The 18,788-nt window shown below is 53.8% G+C and overlaps 1 protein-coding gene across 2 annotated transcripts in view; it reads left to right on the forward strand.

Moving 5' to 3' along the window:
- The window catches only part of SYT13 (synaptotagmin 13), a 41,643-nt gene extending 31,763 nt beyond the window's left edge, over positions 1-9,880 (forward strand). The window contains exons 5-6 of one of the 2 annotated variants that reach the window (XM_049647701.1): positions 4,040-4,169; positions 5,855-9,880. In XM_049647701.1, the coding sequence (XP_049503658.1) occupies positions 4,040-4,169; positions 5,855-6,159 (435 nt within the window). In that variant the 3' untranslated portion in view covers positions 6,160-9,880. The remainder of the gene's footprint in view (positions 1-4,039; positions 4,170-5,854) is intronic. The other variant, XM_049647709.1, reaches the window with a different exon arrangement.
- Positions 9,881-18,788: the final 8,908 nt, after the last annotated feature.

The raw sequence follows: 18,788 nt of genomic DNA on the forward strand, positions 1-18,788 counted from the left end.
ATCCTCCCAGGTCAGGGCAGCGAGGGGTCGGAGACATCAGGGCTGTAGGACGGTGTGTGATTATTTAGGCTCTGGCGTCAAGGCCTTATCCAAGGGCTTCCACAGTGGAGCCTAGAGAGAACCTTCTAGAAGACCAGTCTCAACCTGCTGGCCGGCGCCTTCTCGGGGAGACTGGGTGGCCTACAGAGTCCTAAGTATTTACTACCTGACTTTACAGAAGATGTTTGCTGACTCCCATGCTAGAGTGATAAAATACTAAAAAAGCGCATTCATTTCGGGGTACATATCTATCAGCTGCTGTGCTTGGAACTCTACCCCAGTTCTTTTCCGGAGCAGCCTGGTAAAGGTGACACTGTGACTCATTTACAGACCTGGAGCCTGGGGCTTAGAGTAGCTGGGTGACCCTTGCATGGTCACCCAGCTGGGACATTGCAAGCGGGACCTCGGGACCGGGTTGGTCTGGCTGTGAGTCCTGTGCTGTCCCCTCACCACCATGCCATGTAAATGCCGTCTAAGTGCCCGATGGTGTATGAGGCTCCATCAGTTAGAGCCTTCCCTGACGGACGCCTTCAGTCCCCACCTGCCTCCCTTTTTGCTATAATCTCTTCCTTGCCTTATTTTTCTTTCTTTCCCAGCCTCAGAAAATGGACAAAAATTTGCAGCCACACTCAGCTGGAACCAGGCTGTTCTGAAGCACAGTCTCTAATTAGCGCGTGGTTTGGGATTTGTGCGGAATCACAGCCCGGGGGGCCTGGGAAGAAGATCGCACACTTTGGTTTATTCGGCTGGTAGAGCAGCTTTCTCTGGAGGTGGAGGGGCTCCCCTAGGGCTTTGGAGACTTTGGTGCCGCCAGGGCCGAGGGAGCCTATCTCTCTGGAAGTCTCAGACCTTCTATCCTTCCCCCTGGAAGAGCAAGACACGTTCGTTCATCCCACAAACACCCTGCCCGGTTTCCAGCCTGTGCCAGGCACAGCTCCAGGAGCTGGGGACACAGCAGAAATTAGCACCGGGCCCTGCCCTCACAGTGCACGCATTCTAATCCTCATCATGCTCAGAGGGGCCACTGTGCCTCAAGGACACTCTCACATCCTCGTGGCCCCCTGGCCTGCTTCCCCACACGTGAGCAATGACTGCAGCATGCCGTCCGACCTAGGAGCTGGCGCCCCGCGGCAGGTGAGGGTGGCCCTCGCCCCAGCTCGAGGGCGTGGGCTGACGTGAACAAGGCGGGCAGAGCCTTCAGTGGCTGCTTCGCTCCTCTGTGGGCTAGAACGGGTTAACGGAGGGGCCAGCCAGTTCTTGCCGGAAGACATTCAGCCCGAAGGTGGCGTGTGCGTCATCAGGGATCATAGAGCAACCCACCCGGAGGGCATTTCGAATGATTCGCTGAGAGCCCAAGAGAAAGATGGGGGGCAGGGTGTGGGTGAAGAAGGTTATTTTTGTCAGCAGGTACTTGGAGCATCAGAGTTGAGCTGGCAGGTGCTGCTAAAATTGTCTGGCTGGGGTGCAGCCGGCTGGGCTCATCCAGGGCCTTGGCACCCTATACAAAGGTGACGAGCCCTTCGTGGGCTGATGGGACCAAGCTCCTCTTGCCTGGTCCAAGGGGAGCAGGATGTTTAAGCCGGATCATCCTGTGGCTACAGCACAGGTCACCCATGGGCCTCCAAGAAGCAGCCTTGAATCGGGAGGCTGTGGTCCACCCTAGTCTGTTGCTGCCCCTCTGGGTGCCTGGACAAGTCCCTGGGCCCGGCTCCTTCACCGTGGAATGAGAGGTCTGAAGAGCCCTGGCTTAGGACCTGGTCTTCGGTATCAGACCAGACCTCAGTTTTGCTACTTCTCTTACTTTGGCTACATGACCTCAGGTGGGGACGTGCTCTCTGAAGCATCAAGACCTTATGCTTAAAATGGGGACAAGATTCGCCTGGGTGGCTCAGTCGGTCGAGCGTCCGACTTCGGCTCAGGTCACGATCTCGCAGTTCGTGGGTTCGAGCCCCGCGTCGGGCTCTGCGCCGACAGCTCGGAGCCTGGAGCCTGCTTCGGATTCTGTGTCTCCTTGTCTCTCTGCCCCTCCCCCGCTCATGCTCTGTCTCTCTCTGTCTCTCAAAAATGAATAAATGTTTAAAAAAAATTTTTTTTTAAATGGAGACAAGATTGGTATCTCTAGGATTGTTGTCAAGATTCAGTAAGACGTCTCACCCTTCTGTCTCACTGTGAGAAATAAGTCCACCGGCCCAATCAGAGGAGGGACACTGAAACTCAGAGTACAGTGGAGTGAGGGTTTAATCAACGTTCTTGCAAGAGCGGGTGTCTGAGGGACAGGCACACCCCCGGGCAGTTACAGCAGACAATTTATCTCCTAGCGTGAAGTCCCGCCCCTGGTTCCTCATTGGCTGAGGACTACAGAGGTTATAGCCTCACTCAGACCACGTCTATGCCCATGTAAGGCAAAAATCAGTCTCATTGGAACAGAGGTACATTCCCTGAGGTGACGCAGAGACCCTCAGTCCCTCCTCCCTTTGTTCTTTGACACACGCTCATCGCAAAGCCCGCGAAGATAAGCCCGAGAAACGGAGAGGGGAAGAAGAACCAGGAAGTGAAGTGTCTAAGCGTTCGGGGCTCCACTGTGGGGGGCTGGGGTTCATACATATTTCCAATAGGTTGTAAGCCTACTGTTAAGGAGACAGCACAGCTTTCACCTGGCATTTCTGAAAATGAACCCTCTCTCTTACTTCTTGCACTCACACATAGTTGACGGTGTGTCAACCGTAGGCCGGGTCCCGGGAGCCGCTTTACCGACCTTGCCTCCTAGTGGGATAGATAACGTAATCGCGCCTCGCCCGTAATAAGTGTTTAATTGGTCTTCGCTGCGGTTACTCATGTCATTGCCAACGTTCCTGGCAGCTCCCGAATCATTCTGTCGTGTGACTGGTTACTTAGGGCTGGTGGAATCGATACAGTCACGTCAAAGACATTTTTCCCGGAGGAAAGGGGTGACGGGGGCAGAGGGCTTAGCCAGCCTCCTCCAGCCTCACTCCCAAAGCCCAAACTGTCTCCTCTTCATCCAGAAACAATATGCCTGCTTCACAATCTCAAAAAGTGGTGGCTGTCCTTCCTGGATGACCTTCCTGGATGATGGGTTCCCATTCCACCGATGAGGAAACGGAGGTGTGGGGAGTGAAATGATGGACCGGAGGGCACCCAGCTAGTAAATGGTGCTCAGCCCCGGATGGTCCGATGCTGGAGTCTGTCACGCCACCTTTCGACCGTGGCACGCGTCTGTCTGCCTCCTGTGGGGGCCTTTTTTGGGTCGTTTTTTGTCCCTCAGTCGATTTGTTGAAATTCCAAACAGGTTCTTGTAGGAATTTCAGCGGAGACACTCTGTAGAGCCACAGACGGAGGAAAGGCGTGCTGGCTGTTTGACAGGGGGCGTCAGCACCTCCTGCAAAGCGAGGTTATTGCCAGAGGTCTCTGGTGGCCCTCCTAACGTCGCATGCCCGGCTTTTTTGTTGACACAGTTGGCCGTTCTGTTGACCAGGCAAGGCCCTGCTCCGTATTCGTACATCATATTATTGACTCTCAGCCCTCCAGGGGCTGGAAGGAATTATCTTTTCAAACAGAGTAAGGAATCGCAACTCCCCACTGCCGCAGGAACCTGACCGGTCGAGACAGCGGTTCTCAAACTGTGTCCCCGAGAACCCTAGTGTTCTATTAAGATACCCCAAGAGCTTGTGGGAGATGGCGAAGGCTGAGAAGGGGTCCCGACCCTCTGCTCCTGCCAGATCCTAAGTGGCATCTCTTTGATGTGTTTTAGAAATTGGGTTTGAGCATATGATAATTTGGAAAATCACAATTTGCGGCAAGTGAAAAATTCTTATTGAGGCACATGCGGCTTAGAATTCCTCGGTGCCCTCCTCCCTCTGTAAGAAAGCAACCTTGATGGGTACGTGGTTTCTAGGATGCCTGCTGGATACAGGTCCAGTGTGACCCCAGGCTGAGCATTTAGTGGATGGGTCCCCCTCCTGTATCCTCTCTTCTGTTTCAGGAACCATCTGCGGGGACTGGAGAGGTCCTTCTATCCATCAGCTATCTCCCAGCTGCCAACCGCCTCCTGGTCGTGCTCATTAAGGCCAAGAACCTCCACTCCAACCAGCCCAAGGCGCTCCTGGGGAAGGGTGAGTGAGAACACACTCCCTTCTTTAAATTCGTATCTGTTTACTCCTGGGCCGATCCCTCCATCGGGCCCAGGTGTGAGCTGCCTGGAGCTTCCTACGTTCCAGATCCATCATGAGAGGAGCCAGTCTTACCCACGGGTCAGAGGAAGCCAAGGATAGGACCGTAGCTACGGACTGGAGCATCTGGGCTAAGAAGAAACTTAGCTTAGCCCATCACCCACACCCAGCTGGACTCACCTCACCAACTGGTGTCTGGAAGGCTAGGTCCTCCTGTCTCAGCTGGCCGTCACCGTGTGCCCCACGCACCCCCCCCCCCAAAGCCTCTTCTCTCTTCTCAGTCTTTGTCAACCTGCCACCCCCACACCAGCTGAGTGCGGATGCTGGCAGAGGGTGTGTGGGTGCCTGGGCTGAGGCGGCCTGAAGCTTCGGGCATCTGTGCCCCATATACCCAAATAAGCATCTCTTCAACATTCTGGAAGCCTCAGGTTTTGCTTCTGGATACCCCAGCACAGACCCCAAGTCTGGGGACTGAAACGGGCTCTCTTGTCAGGGCCGGAAACGTAGCAGTATGCTGCTTGGACCCAGAGCCAAGTGCTCATAGCAGGGGATAAATAAATAGATATTTATAGCAGGACACAAACTGAGAATTGCCACCACATTCATTACCTTTGAGCAAACTATTTGGGGCAAAAGAAATCAGAACTGGTTTTGCCGTCAGATTCCTGAGCCAAAGGCCAGAATTCAGTGCTTCCTCTCCTCCCCTCCAGACAATTCTTTGCCTCCTACTCTTTTTTTATTTGTATTTATTTATTTATTTATTTATTTTACAGCTCCTGTCAGGACAATTACAGCACAACACTTTGTCTCTCAAATCTATCGGCTGAAATAACAAACTAGCCCCCCGGGGATGATAATTATAGCAATAAATACCGAGTAACAATTATTCTCACGTTAGCTTCGGGAACCTTGACAAATGAAAACATCATCCGGGTCCTGAGCCTTGTGATGTTCCGTGAGAGCTTGTCCAGTGACCTGTGCCGCTGTCTTGGGGAACAGCTCCATCGGTGCGGTGCCCCTGGGGGGCCAAGGCAGTGTGCCCTCGTCCTCCACGTGAAGCCGGGGCCCTCAAGTGAAATTTGTAAAACAACGGAGGAGAAGACCTTCTATCTTCATAATCAGCCAGAACGCTCGCGTGGACAGACCAATGGGGTGAAGCCACGGGGGTGGCTTAGTTTTTCTGGTCCGAGTTTAAAAATCAAGCTGAGCCATTATCCTGGGCCTGGTTTGACGTGGGACCTGAAGACGCGTGGAAGGGCTCAGGGCAGGTGGTGGTTCTAGCTTGACCCAAGCCTGGGCCACCAGACGACCACCCTGGATATACTATGCTATTGGGTGCTTTCCACACCCTAAGTTCTAAGTTTCCACACCCTAAGTTCCACACCCACAGCCTAAGTTCTGTGGAGGCAGGAACTTCTGCCGTATGCCCCGTCTAGTGCCACACGGGGGCCATTTAACAATTGAATGAGCGCAGGGCCCGGTGAGAGCGGGGCGTGCCCAGAGGGAGCCTCGATGCACATCTTGAGCCGGAGACCCCGTCTCTCCAGCCCCGAGGGGGAGCTTCATCCTGGGCCCGCTACCCCCCCCCCCCCCCCCAGCTTACCCTTCTGTCTCTCTCTTTCCCCCAGATGTCTCTGTCAAGGTCACCTTAAAGCACCAGGCTCAGAAGCTGAAGAAGAAGCAGACCAAACGGGCCAAGCACAAGATCAACCCCGTGTGGAACGAGATGATCATGTTCGAGCTGCCGGATGGCCTGTTGCAGGCCTCCAGCGTGGAGCTGGAGGTGCTGGGCCAGGACGAGGAGGGGCAGAGCTGCACGCTTGGCCGCTGCAGCCTGGGCCTGCACGCCTCGGGCTCCGAGCGCAGCCACTGGGAGGAAATGCTCAAAAACCCCCGGAGGCAGATCGCCATGTGGCACCAGCTGCGTCTGTAGCCAGCTGCCTGGGCTCCTCCCTTGTCGGGCACAGCCCCGCCCCTCCAGCCCCGCTGTCCTCCTCGACGACATCTTCTTTGTGCCCCATCCTCATCCCGACCCCCCGGGGGACAGATGTGTTTGCAAAGGCCAGGACCCCGCCCCTCTCTTCTTACACTCTCATTTCTAAAACATGAGCAAGGCAGGGCCAGGGGTGGACACGGGACATTTGGGTCCCCCTGAGGAATGCGTTTGGCTCCTCTGTGCTGTTGAAGAGACGCCTGTCAAATACAGCCCAGGGGCAGGTTTGGCCGGTGGGGGGTCCGGCCGGATGCAGAGAAAGCTTAAGGTGGGGAATAACGTGCGGGCAGAATGTGGCTCTTTAAAAAGAGGCGTTTCAAAAATGATGGAGGAAATAAAAGTATCCTGGATCAACTCGGAGAATCAGGGATTGTCGGGGTGGGATGAAATCAGCATTAAATCACGCCCCCGGCCCGGTCGCGGCAGGAACCCAGCAGTTCTCAAACCTTAGCGTGTAAAGAGTCACCAGCACATTCCCCGGGCCCACCCGTCGACCTTCCAAGTCCATCTTCCCGGCCGAAACCCAGGCACCTGCATTTTTAACCAGCACCGACGGGTTTTGATGCCGAGGTTGGACCACCGCATTAGGAGCAATCCCTTCTACAGCATTCCGGACAGGTTTTTCGCAGTCCTTGTCGGGGCTGCAGTCCCCAGGGGCAGCCAGTTCCAGTGCAGGACATCTCAACGGGCAGTGTGAAATGCGGGAGGCCTCTCCGTTTCTTTCATTTGACTATTTTAATGCTTAATATTTTCATCTGTGCCCTTCAGATCCTGTTCTGGGGCTGAATTCTGTGCTTTTTGTTCAATAACTCCCCATCGTTTTATCTCAAACTCGGTTCACGTTATACTTGGGGACATCTTCCGTGACGAGCCTGTTCGTCACGAGGCACTAGTTGTCACATCCACCGACATCACCCAAGTGACCCTCTGAGACCGATGCATCTCTCAGCATGCCAGCCCTTCCAGGAGGAATTGGGGGGGGGGGGGGGGGGCGGGGGCACATATTAACTTAGTCTATTATGTCTGGCTCCGTAGATGTGGAGAAGGAAGGCAACTTGAAAGAGGAGAGAGAGTCTTTTGAGAGTGTGCCTCCCTTCCTGAATTTTCAGGGCCTGTCGCTTGAATCAGTAAGTAACCAGCAGCCTGGGTTTCAAATCCCTACCTTCTTATTCCAAATAGCTGTCCACATCGTCAGTTAAAGGATGCGTCTTGCCGAGCAGGTGGGATATTTGCCCGTGAACCAGGATCCCTGGGTTCCGTGGTTGGCCATCTGTAAAACAGGACCAGCAACACGGCAGTTCTGTATCTGTGAATGAGGTGGTAGATGAAATAGTGCTCCGAAGCCGTCGGCATTCTCTGGCCAAAAAAAACAAACTCTCAGGCCACCCACAGATCATCTTTACGCTTCAAGATGGCAGCTGATGATGACTGGAAAGCGCCAGAACCATCCCCAGGCACTTCCAGAACCATGGATTCTGCAGCTGAACTCTGCTACGGGACATCCAAACTCTGGGCTTTCAAATGTCACCCGGTCCTGTGACCCCCAAGGGACCCTGAGGCGAGGTGGGTAAGGGCCGTGCTTCTTTCCCGAAACAAGTCAGGCCATGCTTGGCCTCTCCCTGAGAATCTGAGCAGGGGCCTTATCACCTTCTGTCACGATCTGCCCGTCCCGTGCAGAAGTAGAAAAGCATCCGAAGAAACAGAAAAAAATATCGGATCCCTGTTTAATTGGAAAGGCTTTCAGAATTGGAGATCTTGCTCATTAAGGTGGAGCACCCCCCCTGCCAAGTGCTTTTTAGGCAAAGCATTTGCTAGCGATTTCCTATAACACGTTGTTGAGGCTCCCCTCACGCCCTGGTCTGCCTGTTGGGGTTGGCATAGCCACAAGGAAACAAAACATTTCCTACGTGAGCTGACCAGTCTTCTCTTCTTGGCAACATCCGCTACTCCAACGGACAACGCTCTGGGTTCTAGACTTAAAATCAGGAAACACGGGTTCTACTTCCTTATAAATCTATGCACCTGCCTCACGGTCGCACTGAAGGATGTTTGAGGTGGGCCGGAGAGGGCCTCTGACGCCAGAAAGATCAACTCTGCCTCTGGTCATTCCATCACGAGGCATCCGATCTTTGTATCTCAAGCGTTGCGCTTTCCAGAATCCAATCTAAAGGCTGCCCCAGTAAGAGTCAAACGCCACCGTAGCACATCGAAGTGTCACCCACCACCTCACAGAGCAGGCCTGCGCGGAACGAGATAGGTTTTTTCGGGAGGTTTTTCACCTGTGTGTTCCGAGGACCCAGAATGAAGCTAGCTGATGGGCCCCCGATAAGTATCTGTTGAGTGAATTAATGAATGAAGGATGGATAGGGGGTTGGCAGGAAGAGACACTGCGAGTGACACAAAAGTCCGTCTGTCCTGAGTGCTCAATGGTAAAAGCAGCAGACACCTCAGCCGTAAGTGCTACCATCCACCTAATGACAAATCCCAGCCACCTGTACGTGTACCTAGTGACAGAAGAGACTGTAACGGCTGTGCTTTTCCAACAAAATTCCGTCTGGGTGCATTTTCAATCGCCCAGAGGTCCCAGACCGCCATGTCGACAGGCTTCGGCGATCTTCGCCTCCGCGTACCTTGTAGCAGACACACGTGCAACTCACCCCCCAATTAGAGTAATTGGGCCCGTGTGACTTCGGCCGACCATTTCTGAAAGGAACACCTTGTGCTTGGCCAGGGAGCATTTTCGAAGAAGGGCATGGAGCGAGATGGAAATAAGGCGAGAACCCATCGCAGAGCGGCCTGGGGCCCCCAAGGTGACCTGGATGGCGATGGGAGTCCGCCCGCGTTCATCTGTGACTCCGCTGCTTACATCAAATCAGTGTGTATTTGCTGAGTGTCTATTGCGCGAGTCCTTGTGCGTGTCCGTCCATTTCAATTTGAGATACGACTCTGGGTGTGGGTTAAGTGACATAGCGCTCCAAATGAGGCTGGGTAGAGAGGGTAGGGTTGGAAGAGAGGCTCCCCGGGGCAGTTCCTTTGGGGTGTACAGGAGTCCTGGAGGGAGGCAGTCCCAGCCCGAGCCAGATCGAGGCGAGGACCCCCCAAAAGACAGACGTAGTCTTCGTGATTTGTTTCTGCCGCCTGTGTTTGCTGTTGTCAGTGCTAAGCGTGTGTCTGTTTCGCAGTCATGAACTGAAGTACAAAAAGACGCATGAGACGTTGTAGTCATACGTCTGGTGTCACATTGGGGAACACCGACCTTTCAATGGTAAATAAATAATTTCCAACCAGGTCAGGTGCCTGGTGTCTTGTTTCTTTCTTTTCACTTAACATTTTAGACCTATATGCACAAAAAAACAATCCGGTAAACACTCATAAGCCGCTGCCGAGTTTTATAAAACTCGACCAAGGTAGCCAAAGTCCTCTCAAGTCCTTCACTCAGGAGACTGCCGTGTTTCTCCCCCCAAGCATTTCTTTGTCCTTTCGCTACGCGTGTATGTAAACCCTGAGCAGCGTCAGAGTGTGTTTGCGTGTGTTAAACTTTGTTTAAATCGCATCCCACTATTGCCCCCCATCCAAATCGTTTTAAGTTCTGTTTTGGTTTTTATTTACTTATTTTGAGAGAGAGAAAGGGAGTGAACAAGGGAGGAGCAGAGAGAGAGAGAGAGAGGGAGAGAGACACTCCCAGGCGGGCTTCGCACTGTTAATGCAGAGCCCGACGTGGGGTTTCATCTCATGAGCCGCAAGATCATAACCTGGGCCAAAATCAGGAGTCGGATGCTTAACCGACTGAGCCACCCAGGCACTGCCCCCCGCCCACGTTAAAATTTTGAGCTTGATCCATGCAGACCTATGTAGCTCTAGTTCATTCATTCACTCGTTCACTCGCTCATTCATTCATGCATTTGCTGCTGTATAACATTCCATCGTATGGAGATGCCAGAATCCCATCCTCTTACTGACATACGTTTAGATGTTTCCTTTTTTTTCCTATTACAAGATTGCTGTGGACATGCCTGTGCATATCCCCTCGTTCACATGCACACGTTTCTCTAAGATATGTACCTAGGAGTGAGTAGAATGGCTGAATCATAAAGTGCTCTCTGTGTGTGCATGTGCGTGTGTGTGTGTGTATGTGTGTGCCTTGATGGCTTTGCTTGAGCATTGAATCAAAGGGGCTACACGCAAGCAGGGGTACTGGCCTCTCGGGGCTCTGACTTCATTCTTGAGAAGAAAAAAAATTAGGTAGGAACTAGAGAATTCTTTCCCTAACATCCCCAAAAGAAACACTCCCATCATTGGAAGATCAGTGCAGCAGCCAATAGTCCTCTTGTGCTCCAGAAGGTGGGCAGGGACAAGAGGACTCCCGGAGGCCCGTCACCATAGGGCCTCCTGGTGGCCACTGCGGCCCTGGCCTCTGGAGGAAGAGCCCCTGGCATTAGGCAAAGTCTGGGGCCTGAATTTCACAGTCAGTAGGGAATCAGCCAGGGCTGATTAAAAGCAAAGTTCTTATAAAAGATAAATGATCCATGAAGAAAACCATGAGATGTCTTTGCTTTCTAAGGCTGCGCATATCATTCCTTATTTTATATTATACACATATTTATTATATTTTAATGACAACCTGGATGTTTATTTTCGTAATAGAGGAGAAGTAGGTCCTACTCCACAGAGCCAAAGATAGACTGTTTCCCAGGTAACTATGAATATGGCCCACTAGAGCCCCAAACGAATATTTGAGAGTCTGGAAGAGGGAAGAGGAGTTATACAGGGCTTATAGAGTTCTATAGAGTTAAACAAGCCTTATACGGGGCTTTCCACTGAACCGCCTTAAGTATAAGCTCTGTCCCTGCAGAGGGACTCAAGTCTAGAGCCCTGCATTTAGGAGCTAAGAACCAGCAACCCAGCATGGCTATGTCACTTTGTGGCCTTGGACAAGTCACTTGCCTTCGGGCCTCAGTGTCCCCATCTGTAAAATGAATTTGGACCAAACGATCACTGACTTTAAGGTTTTATGATCCTGTGATCGAAACTGGCCTCAATGTACCTTTCACACACATCTTTGGTCTTCCATATCATACATAAAACAAGCTAAACCCATGTACCTGTGTACCTGCCCTCTCTGCCCCATGCCTAGCATCGTCGAACGGTCCCTCCTGACATCCACCCACTCCTCGAGACGATATACGATGTCACCTGAGGCTCCCGAGTCAGCCTCTTCTCATGTGCTGGTGGTAATTTTCCACCCAAGACTTTCTATTTCTTTTTTATAGCCAGTCGGAAGCACCACCATTCCAGAAGCTCAGAACCCTAGCATCTGTTCTGTCTCCCTTCCAGGGCAGACACCTGGCAAGGCTAGAGCCACAGGATGTGCTATGGATAGATTTAGGGGGTTGGGCATTTTCTTGTTGCCAGTGTTGAAGAACTGCCCCCATCCTCCCCTCCTTTCCCTCCTGCAGGTGAGCCAGCACCTGAGTTCCTTGGCAGGAACCTCAGAAGCATCCCCAAGCTAGAGATGGAGGCAGACACCTGCCTGGGAGGAGGTGGGAGGAAGGCAGTCTTGGGGCCGGAAGCCAGGCGTTGCCACGGAAACCGGTCCAGTGGTGGCCACCATGTGCTCAGGGCCCTGAGATGGTTCTTCTTCGGTCGGGTGTGGTCTCCCCTCGAGCAGCCCAGACCGGAGCTCCTTCTTGGTGTTTCAGGACAGCTCAGCGGCAACCGGGGGATGGCAGAAATCCTGCTTCAGAAACCCAGGCGCTCAAGCCAGGGACAAGCAAAGAGAAACTCGTTTTTCCAGCCCCAAACAAACAAACAAAATCTCTCTGCAGGCTTTTTTCCCTTGAAAGCCAGGTAGGGTGAGCTGTTGAAACAGGAGAATCTTCCCTGAGGCTCTCTAGACTGAGAAGGAAGAGGTGACCCCCATTCAGGCAGAGGAGTCCGTTCCAGCTGTCCTCATCCAAGGTGGCCCCAGTAATTCCGGGTGAAAGGTGATGGCAGTGGGGAATCACACACCGTTCTGGCACCTAGGTCATCCTGATCTGACGATAATGACGATAAACAGCATGCCGTGGACCACTGCTCTGTGCTAAGCGCTGAAGGCACAGACTCAGATAAGTGACCTACCTAAGTCTCACAGCTTATAAGAGGTGGGGGGGGGGGAGGGCGCGGGGATCCAATGTGGTGTCCTCTAACCCTAAAGTCCAGGCTCTGACATACAGCCAGTGGCCAAGCGTCTTTATTGGAAAGGTAACTTAGATACGCACACAGTGGCTTTAAAATGCTACCTGGAACCACGGCCTGAGAATTACCAAGCTGGAAGGCGCTGGGAAGTTCTCTTTGCTCGGGGAAAGAGGGGACACCTGCCTGGATTGGAAGAGACCATTATTCAAGGGACAAGAGCTGGTGGGAGTGGAGGGTATTTCAGGTAGGCACCTCAGGGGCCACGTCCAGCTTTGTATAAAGAAGAGGCTGAGTCAAGGCCGGAGATAGCCGGGGGTCAGGTGCAGAGTCATCCTGAGTAAATGGAGAAACTCATACAGGGACAGATGAAGTGGAAGCATCTAGGACTTCCCCTGTGACCAATACAGCATTAATGGGATTATACTTTTATCAGGTGCTGCGTGAAGTCATTTCAATAAACATTGATTAAATGCCTACTATGTGATATTAGAAAGTCTCCGCTTTTTCTCGTGGGCTTTACAACCTAGAGGGGGAAAACCAGACATAGAAAAATCACACACAGACACACACAGCCACCCCCACCCCCAGACACAGAGGCAAACAGAGATAAGGGTCTTGAAAGAAAATAATTACAGGAGGGACAACGGGCGGTGCCTCGAGGGTGGCTATTTAGAGACAGAAGACCTCTCTGAACAGGTGGCATTTTAGCTGATTCTAAAAGAGGAGAAGAGCTCAGCCATACAACCACCCTGGGGGAAACCATCCCAGGCAGCGGGCCCCGGGGTAATGGGAGGTCCTGAGGCAGAAAAAAGCTTGGTGAGCCTGAGGAACAGAGAAGGGAGGTGTGCCTGGAGCCCCGGGCAGAGGAGGTCACAGGCTGAGGCCAGGAGGTAGGCAGGGGCTAGACTGTGCAGGGCCATGGTCATGCTCAGGCCCTTGGATTGAACTTCAAGGGCAATGGGAAACCACCGGAGAGTTTTAAGCAGAGAAGACGCCATGACTAGACTTGTGTTTTCAAAAGATCACTGTAGACATTGTCACATAGCAGCCCCTCGGGTCTCTGGGCCACTAGTCAGTGTCCTGCGTCATCTCTCTGAGGTGAATGCAACTTGTCCTTTGATTCTTGGAGAGGGAAGCTAGGGAGCAACTGGAGAGAAGGGGGAAGGAAGGGAGTGGGCTAGATTTCATTGTCTTACCACATCCTCCAAGCCCGGCTCGGGGGAGACCGATCTCACGGCCAAGTGCAGGTGGAGGATCTTTCCATTCCTTGCTCTCCAGTGATGAAATCATTAATAGGTTCCAGATAAGACTGCCAATGAAAGTCAAGTCCAGATGGCCAGCAATGGAGTGTGGGCTGATGCTGGTTCCCCTGGGCTGGATAGGCATGGACAGCTATGGCCCTTTGCTCCTTCCTCTCCTATCCCCCATCTTCTGGGAAAAGAAGAGAACCAGAACATTCCATGGGCACTGTGGGGTGGCGTTCACAACAGGAAGCCTCTGAGTGACCAACTGAGGGGACCTGAGTGACCTGAGGGTCACAGCCTGGGAGGAAGATGGCAGAGATTAAGGAAAGGGGAGAAGGACGGCCCCTGAAAGGAAGCCAGATTAGCGGGGAGCCGAAGCTGAGAGTAGGAGAGCTTAGATCCTCTTTAGAAGAAATACAAACACTTTATCTATGTCTTTACTGAATTTATGCCCATCTTTTCTCTAGACCAATTTGGGCAAAGCATCGCTTACACCCGTCCCCATGCCAGTGCCGTTAGTGAACCAGCGGGGGAAGACCCTCCCCAGGGACCAGGTGTGCAGGTGGAGAACTGTGCAAGGCAGTTGGAGAGAGCATCAGAGCAACAGTCTGTCTGCAACCGCTCTGGGTGTGCTTCCTCCCAGAGTCTCTGTGGGATAAATGCATGCGGGGGCAGGCAGGTTTATTTTAAATGGTTTCGGTTTTACACCTCCTTTTGGCCAGATAGGTGGGTGAGGCATGTAGGTTACCTGCTGGAAATGGACTTGACTGGGGGAAAAGTGACAGAGGCAGGAAGGGGCTTAGAGGTCTCTTCTAGTACCTTCCAACCTGGCAGCAGCAGGCAGGCTCCTATCCTGACCCTGGAGCCTTTGAAATAGGACCCGTTCTGGATGGCCCAGGGCCCAGGCCCGGGATGGAGGCAAGGAGGCAGAGATTCGACCTTGGTGAGTAAATTTAAATGCTTTTATTAACAATCTTCTTACATTACAAGGATAATATGACAAAAGGAAAGTTTCTGCGTACATATTATGATAAACCAACATAGCTCTATTTGTATCCAGTGTTCTAGGTCCCGTCACACAGGTACTATAAAGCGTAGTCTGCAAAATAATAACGTCAAGAGGTTTTTTTTTTTTTTTTTAAGAAAGAAAGTATTAACATATTAATATGTGTGTGATAATAGACTCCTAAGTATTCCCCCCCCCCACCTTAGTTTTCCTTTGTGATTGAAATGAATCGGTTCAGCAGCGTGGGGGTGGAGAGAAGGAGAGAGACAGGGCTGAAAAAGAGCAAATCAGACCTGCTGGCTCTTCCCGAGAGACCAAAGTGGAGACGCAGGGGCGCCCGAGGGCAGCCTGGCCCTTGTCTCCTTGCAAGCAGTATTTACTGTAACCGGCTGTCCTCGCCTGGACGGAGGCACGGTGCCCGTGAGGCCCATGGTATGCTCTCTCTCTGAGGTACAGTGCATCGTGGATTGCTACCCGGGGATGCCCACCCCTGGCCATGGGTCTGACCCACCACCGTGGCAGGAAGGCTCGGGCCGCCCTGGTCTTTCTGGAGGCACTGGAAGGGATTCCGAGACCCAGTGGGCAGCCAGCTGTGGCTCAAGGAGACCCAGGCAGACGTGGAGGGGCGAAGAGGTGGGCATTGGCGAAACAGACCTGCCCCAGACCATAGGTGTAGAGGTTGGGTCTGCTGGAGACTGAGGTACGTTGGTAGATGGCAGGGAAGAGGAGGACGTGGGGTCAGAGGAGGCTCGGGGACAGAGGTAAGTGCCTTTGGAGAGCCGAAAGGCCTAGGCTGGTCTGGAGGAGAGGGGGCAGCCACTGGCTGTCTCCTATCACCTGCAGCCCTGTCGGCCCCTCCTCTCCTACCTCCAGGGAAACGAAACGGTGGAGAGAAACCCGGACGCTAACGGGCTCCTGATTCGGTCGGGGCCACACAAGCCCTCGGTGGCACTGCCGGCTGCACCAGCGGCCTCCCCAGACGCCCCAGACACACCTTCCCAGCCTGGGGCGGGAGCAGGGATAAAAGCCAGGGAAGGCGTCCTCCCCAGTGGAAGCGGATAAGCTCGGGGCATCCGGCTCAGCCGCTGCCTCGAGTCACAGAATCGGAACAGTGTACGTGAACTAAACCTGCCTGTTACGGTGGCGGTGGGCGGAGGGGTCACGGGCCTCCACGCGGGGGAGGGGAGAGCGTTGTCCTGAGTACAGCCAGCAACAGCAGCTGTGCAAACCGGGCTGAGCCGAAGCCCTGCTTGTGAACTTGAGTTTTCACTGAAGCTCTGGGTGCGGGGGGTCTGCCGCTCCCGCCCTTCTCCGGCGCCCCCCGCCCTGGCCGAAAAAGCCTCCACGTAGCGGGCAGCACTGGCTGGTGATGTTCACGCCGCCTGCTTCACCCCTGCAGCGCCCTGGCAGACGGCGGTGGAGGGGGTGAAGGAGGCGGGGGGCAGCCGCACTTCAGAGGCTTGGCCTCTAGGGGTCAGCAGAAGCACCTAAGGGGGCAAGGAGGGCATCCTCCCTGGGCCCCTCTGGGTCCAATGTGCACCTTTCCGGTTGCCACCAGCGCTGCTCATTCCTGTAGGGGGAGGGCATTAGGGGAAACTGTGCAGTGGTCCCTCCACCAGGGCCCAGAGACCACGTCCCAGGGCCAAGCAGCAGTGACCACCTAAGCGTCGGAGTGCAGGGGGTGAGGGGGGGCGTGGGGGGCACTTCGGCTGGAGCTCAGAGGGCGAGTATCTCCTTCCACCTCAGCCCAAGCCTGCGGTAAAGGAGAGAAAGTGCGCGGAGAGGGCAGAGGCCCGGGGACTCTCCTGTCCCGCACTGTGGGCAGGAGGCCCCATTCCCGGCAGACAGTGCCCTCCTGGCTTCCACATCTCCCCCTGCAGAGGCCCTGCCTCCTCCCTCTTTGCACAACACAGCGACAGGCTTTCCCGTTGCTCTCCCAGCTCTCTATAGACTCTATTTTTATATCTATTTAAAACATAGAAATGTATAAATATATAGGATATTATTTATAGATATATAGACGTGATTTAATCTCTTACTCTGTGTGTATACGTACGGCATATGTCCATATATACAATATATATGCTGTAGCATTTGTATGATACACTGCACATACCCCCTGCTTCCATGCGCTCTCCTAGGGAGACTGGATTGCATAGGTATTTCCAGGGCAACACCACTTGAAGGGATGGGGGTGGGGTGGGGACAGGGCGGAGGGGGGAAAGCCAGATGGAAGAGGAGGGCTGTACCATTTTCCTCCCAACAGGGCACTTTTTTTTCTCCCTCTGACTAACACACAAGGATCACCTCAAAGGCTTCTTAAAATATCACAGCTCCATCCACTCAGCGAAAGGACCCTGTGAGCAGAGACCAGGAGAGAGGTCTCCCTCCAAGCAGAAGGGCCCCACGTGTCTCCGGAGGAAATCTTCCTTCCTCAAGATATGAGGAGGAAACAAGGCCAGAACCCACGACCCAGCACAGAACCCATGACCACCCCCAGGAGGCTGGTGTCTGCAATGGGACCGTCCCAGGGTCCCCTGCTGTCCAAACACGCCTTTCTCACCTAAGGAGGCCTGGCCTCCCTGCTTTGGCTGTCCCAGGCTGACCTGGCTAGGGTGGCCCCTTGAAGGGGTGAGGGGGGCGTGAGGTCCAGTGTCCCCGGAACCCTCTGCACAAACTGGGCGTAGGACCTAGAAAAACACAAATTCTAGTTGGAAATCAACCCAGACCACATGCCATCACCAGATCCAGATCCAGAATTCCTATCCCTAGAGGGGATGGGAGGGAAAACACATGGGGAGGAATCTAGAAAAGACGTTCTACTTCAACCCCAGGCCGCCTCCTGGACCCCGCGGGGCTCAGGAGAACAGCGGCCCCACAGCCCAGCTGGGCCAGTCCCATAAGCCATTTCTGTCTCGCTGCGACCACGTTCGGCATTCTACACGTCCTTCCCTGTTTCCTCCTTCTCGGGATCACGTCCAAACAAATGGCAGCTACTTAAACATTACCTTAAATAATTACAAGGTCCTTCCTCCAAATGACAGGGTTGACATAAGCAAGTCAAGGACAGGGGGCTGAGCAAGACAACTCAACATGGAAACAGGTAGCGGGGCTGGGGCGAGACCCCCACCTGCCCTGGGTTCAGGGCCCAGCACCGCGGCCGGCCAAGCAGACGCCCTGCAGCCCAAGCCCGCTCTCATTCTCAAGTGAGGATGAGGAGACAAGAATGTCGTAGGCGGCCGTGGACAAAGTAAAAATAAAAATAAAAACCTGGTGTTTTGGATGCCTGGACTCTCCTGTTCGACCGGGTGGGCAAAACGTGGGGATTCTGATGTGGCGAGAGCTGTAGCCGGGGCTGGGCTACCCTCAGCTTCCACAGATACTGGATGGCAGGGGGTGTCTTTGTCCTCCAATAGAGGAAGCGAACCGTGTTAATCACAAGGGCTTGTGGCGCCCAGGCTGTGCAGTGTATCTCCTGGGCACACACGGCCATGAACCTGAACTCACTTCCCACCCTCCTCTATGAGCCAAAGAAAATCACTCATCGGTCAGCCCAATTAGGACAAGTCTCAACCCCGGAGACAAACATGTCGTTCTAAGCCAGTGGCTGAGCTAAAGGGCTCTGTCTCATCTGAAGTGACCATATTTGGGATACAAGGACTGCCCGGTCACAGCTTTTTATACCCATCAAAGGGAGATCAGGCTAGCTGAGCCTGTGGTTCCCTGGGCGAGACCCTGTGGGGGCCTGTTCTCCCGAAAGTCTTTCACGAGGAGGCGGGAGAGTGGCAACTCCCATGTTAGAAATCACGCGCGACATTCACAGGCTGGGAGCACGGAGCCTCCCGGGAGCATCCAGGTTGAAAAAAGACCCTGTGTAAATTGCAGTGGGCGTGTCACCCAAATTGTGCCCTGGTTACTTCCGGTCCCAAGGTAAAGTGGCCTTCAGAGTGCCTCACACCACCCAGGCCTGGCTGCATTCAACAGAAGCCATGAGCACCCGGAGTTTTAGAGCGCCTTGCCAGACTTCGAGCACCCCCGGCCCCCGAGAGAGCTCAACCTGCCCCGGGCGTGGAGCCTGGCCCGGCAGGAGGCCACCCGCAGTCCCCGTGCTGCTGGCACGCGCTCGTGCTCCTAGCCCAGAG

This window comes from Panthera uncia, chromosome D1 (genome assembly GCF_023721935.1).
Source record: "Panthera uncia isolate 11264 chromosome D1, Puncia_PCG_1.0, whole genome shotgun sequence".
Classification (NCBI taxonomy): Eukaryota; Metazoa; Chordata; class Mammalia; order Carnivora; family Felidae; genus Panthera; species Panthera uncia.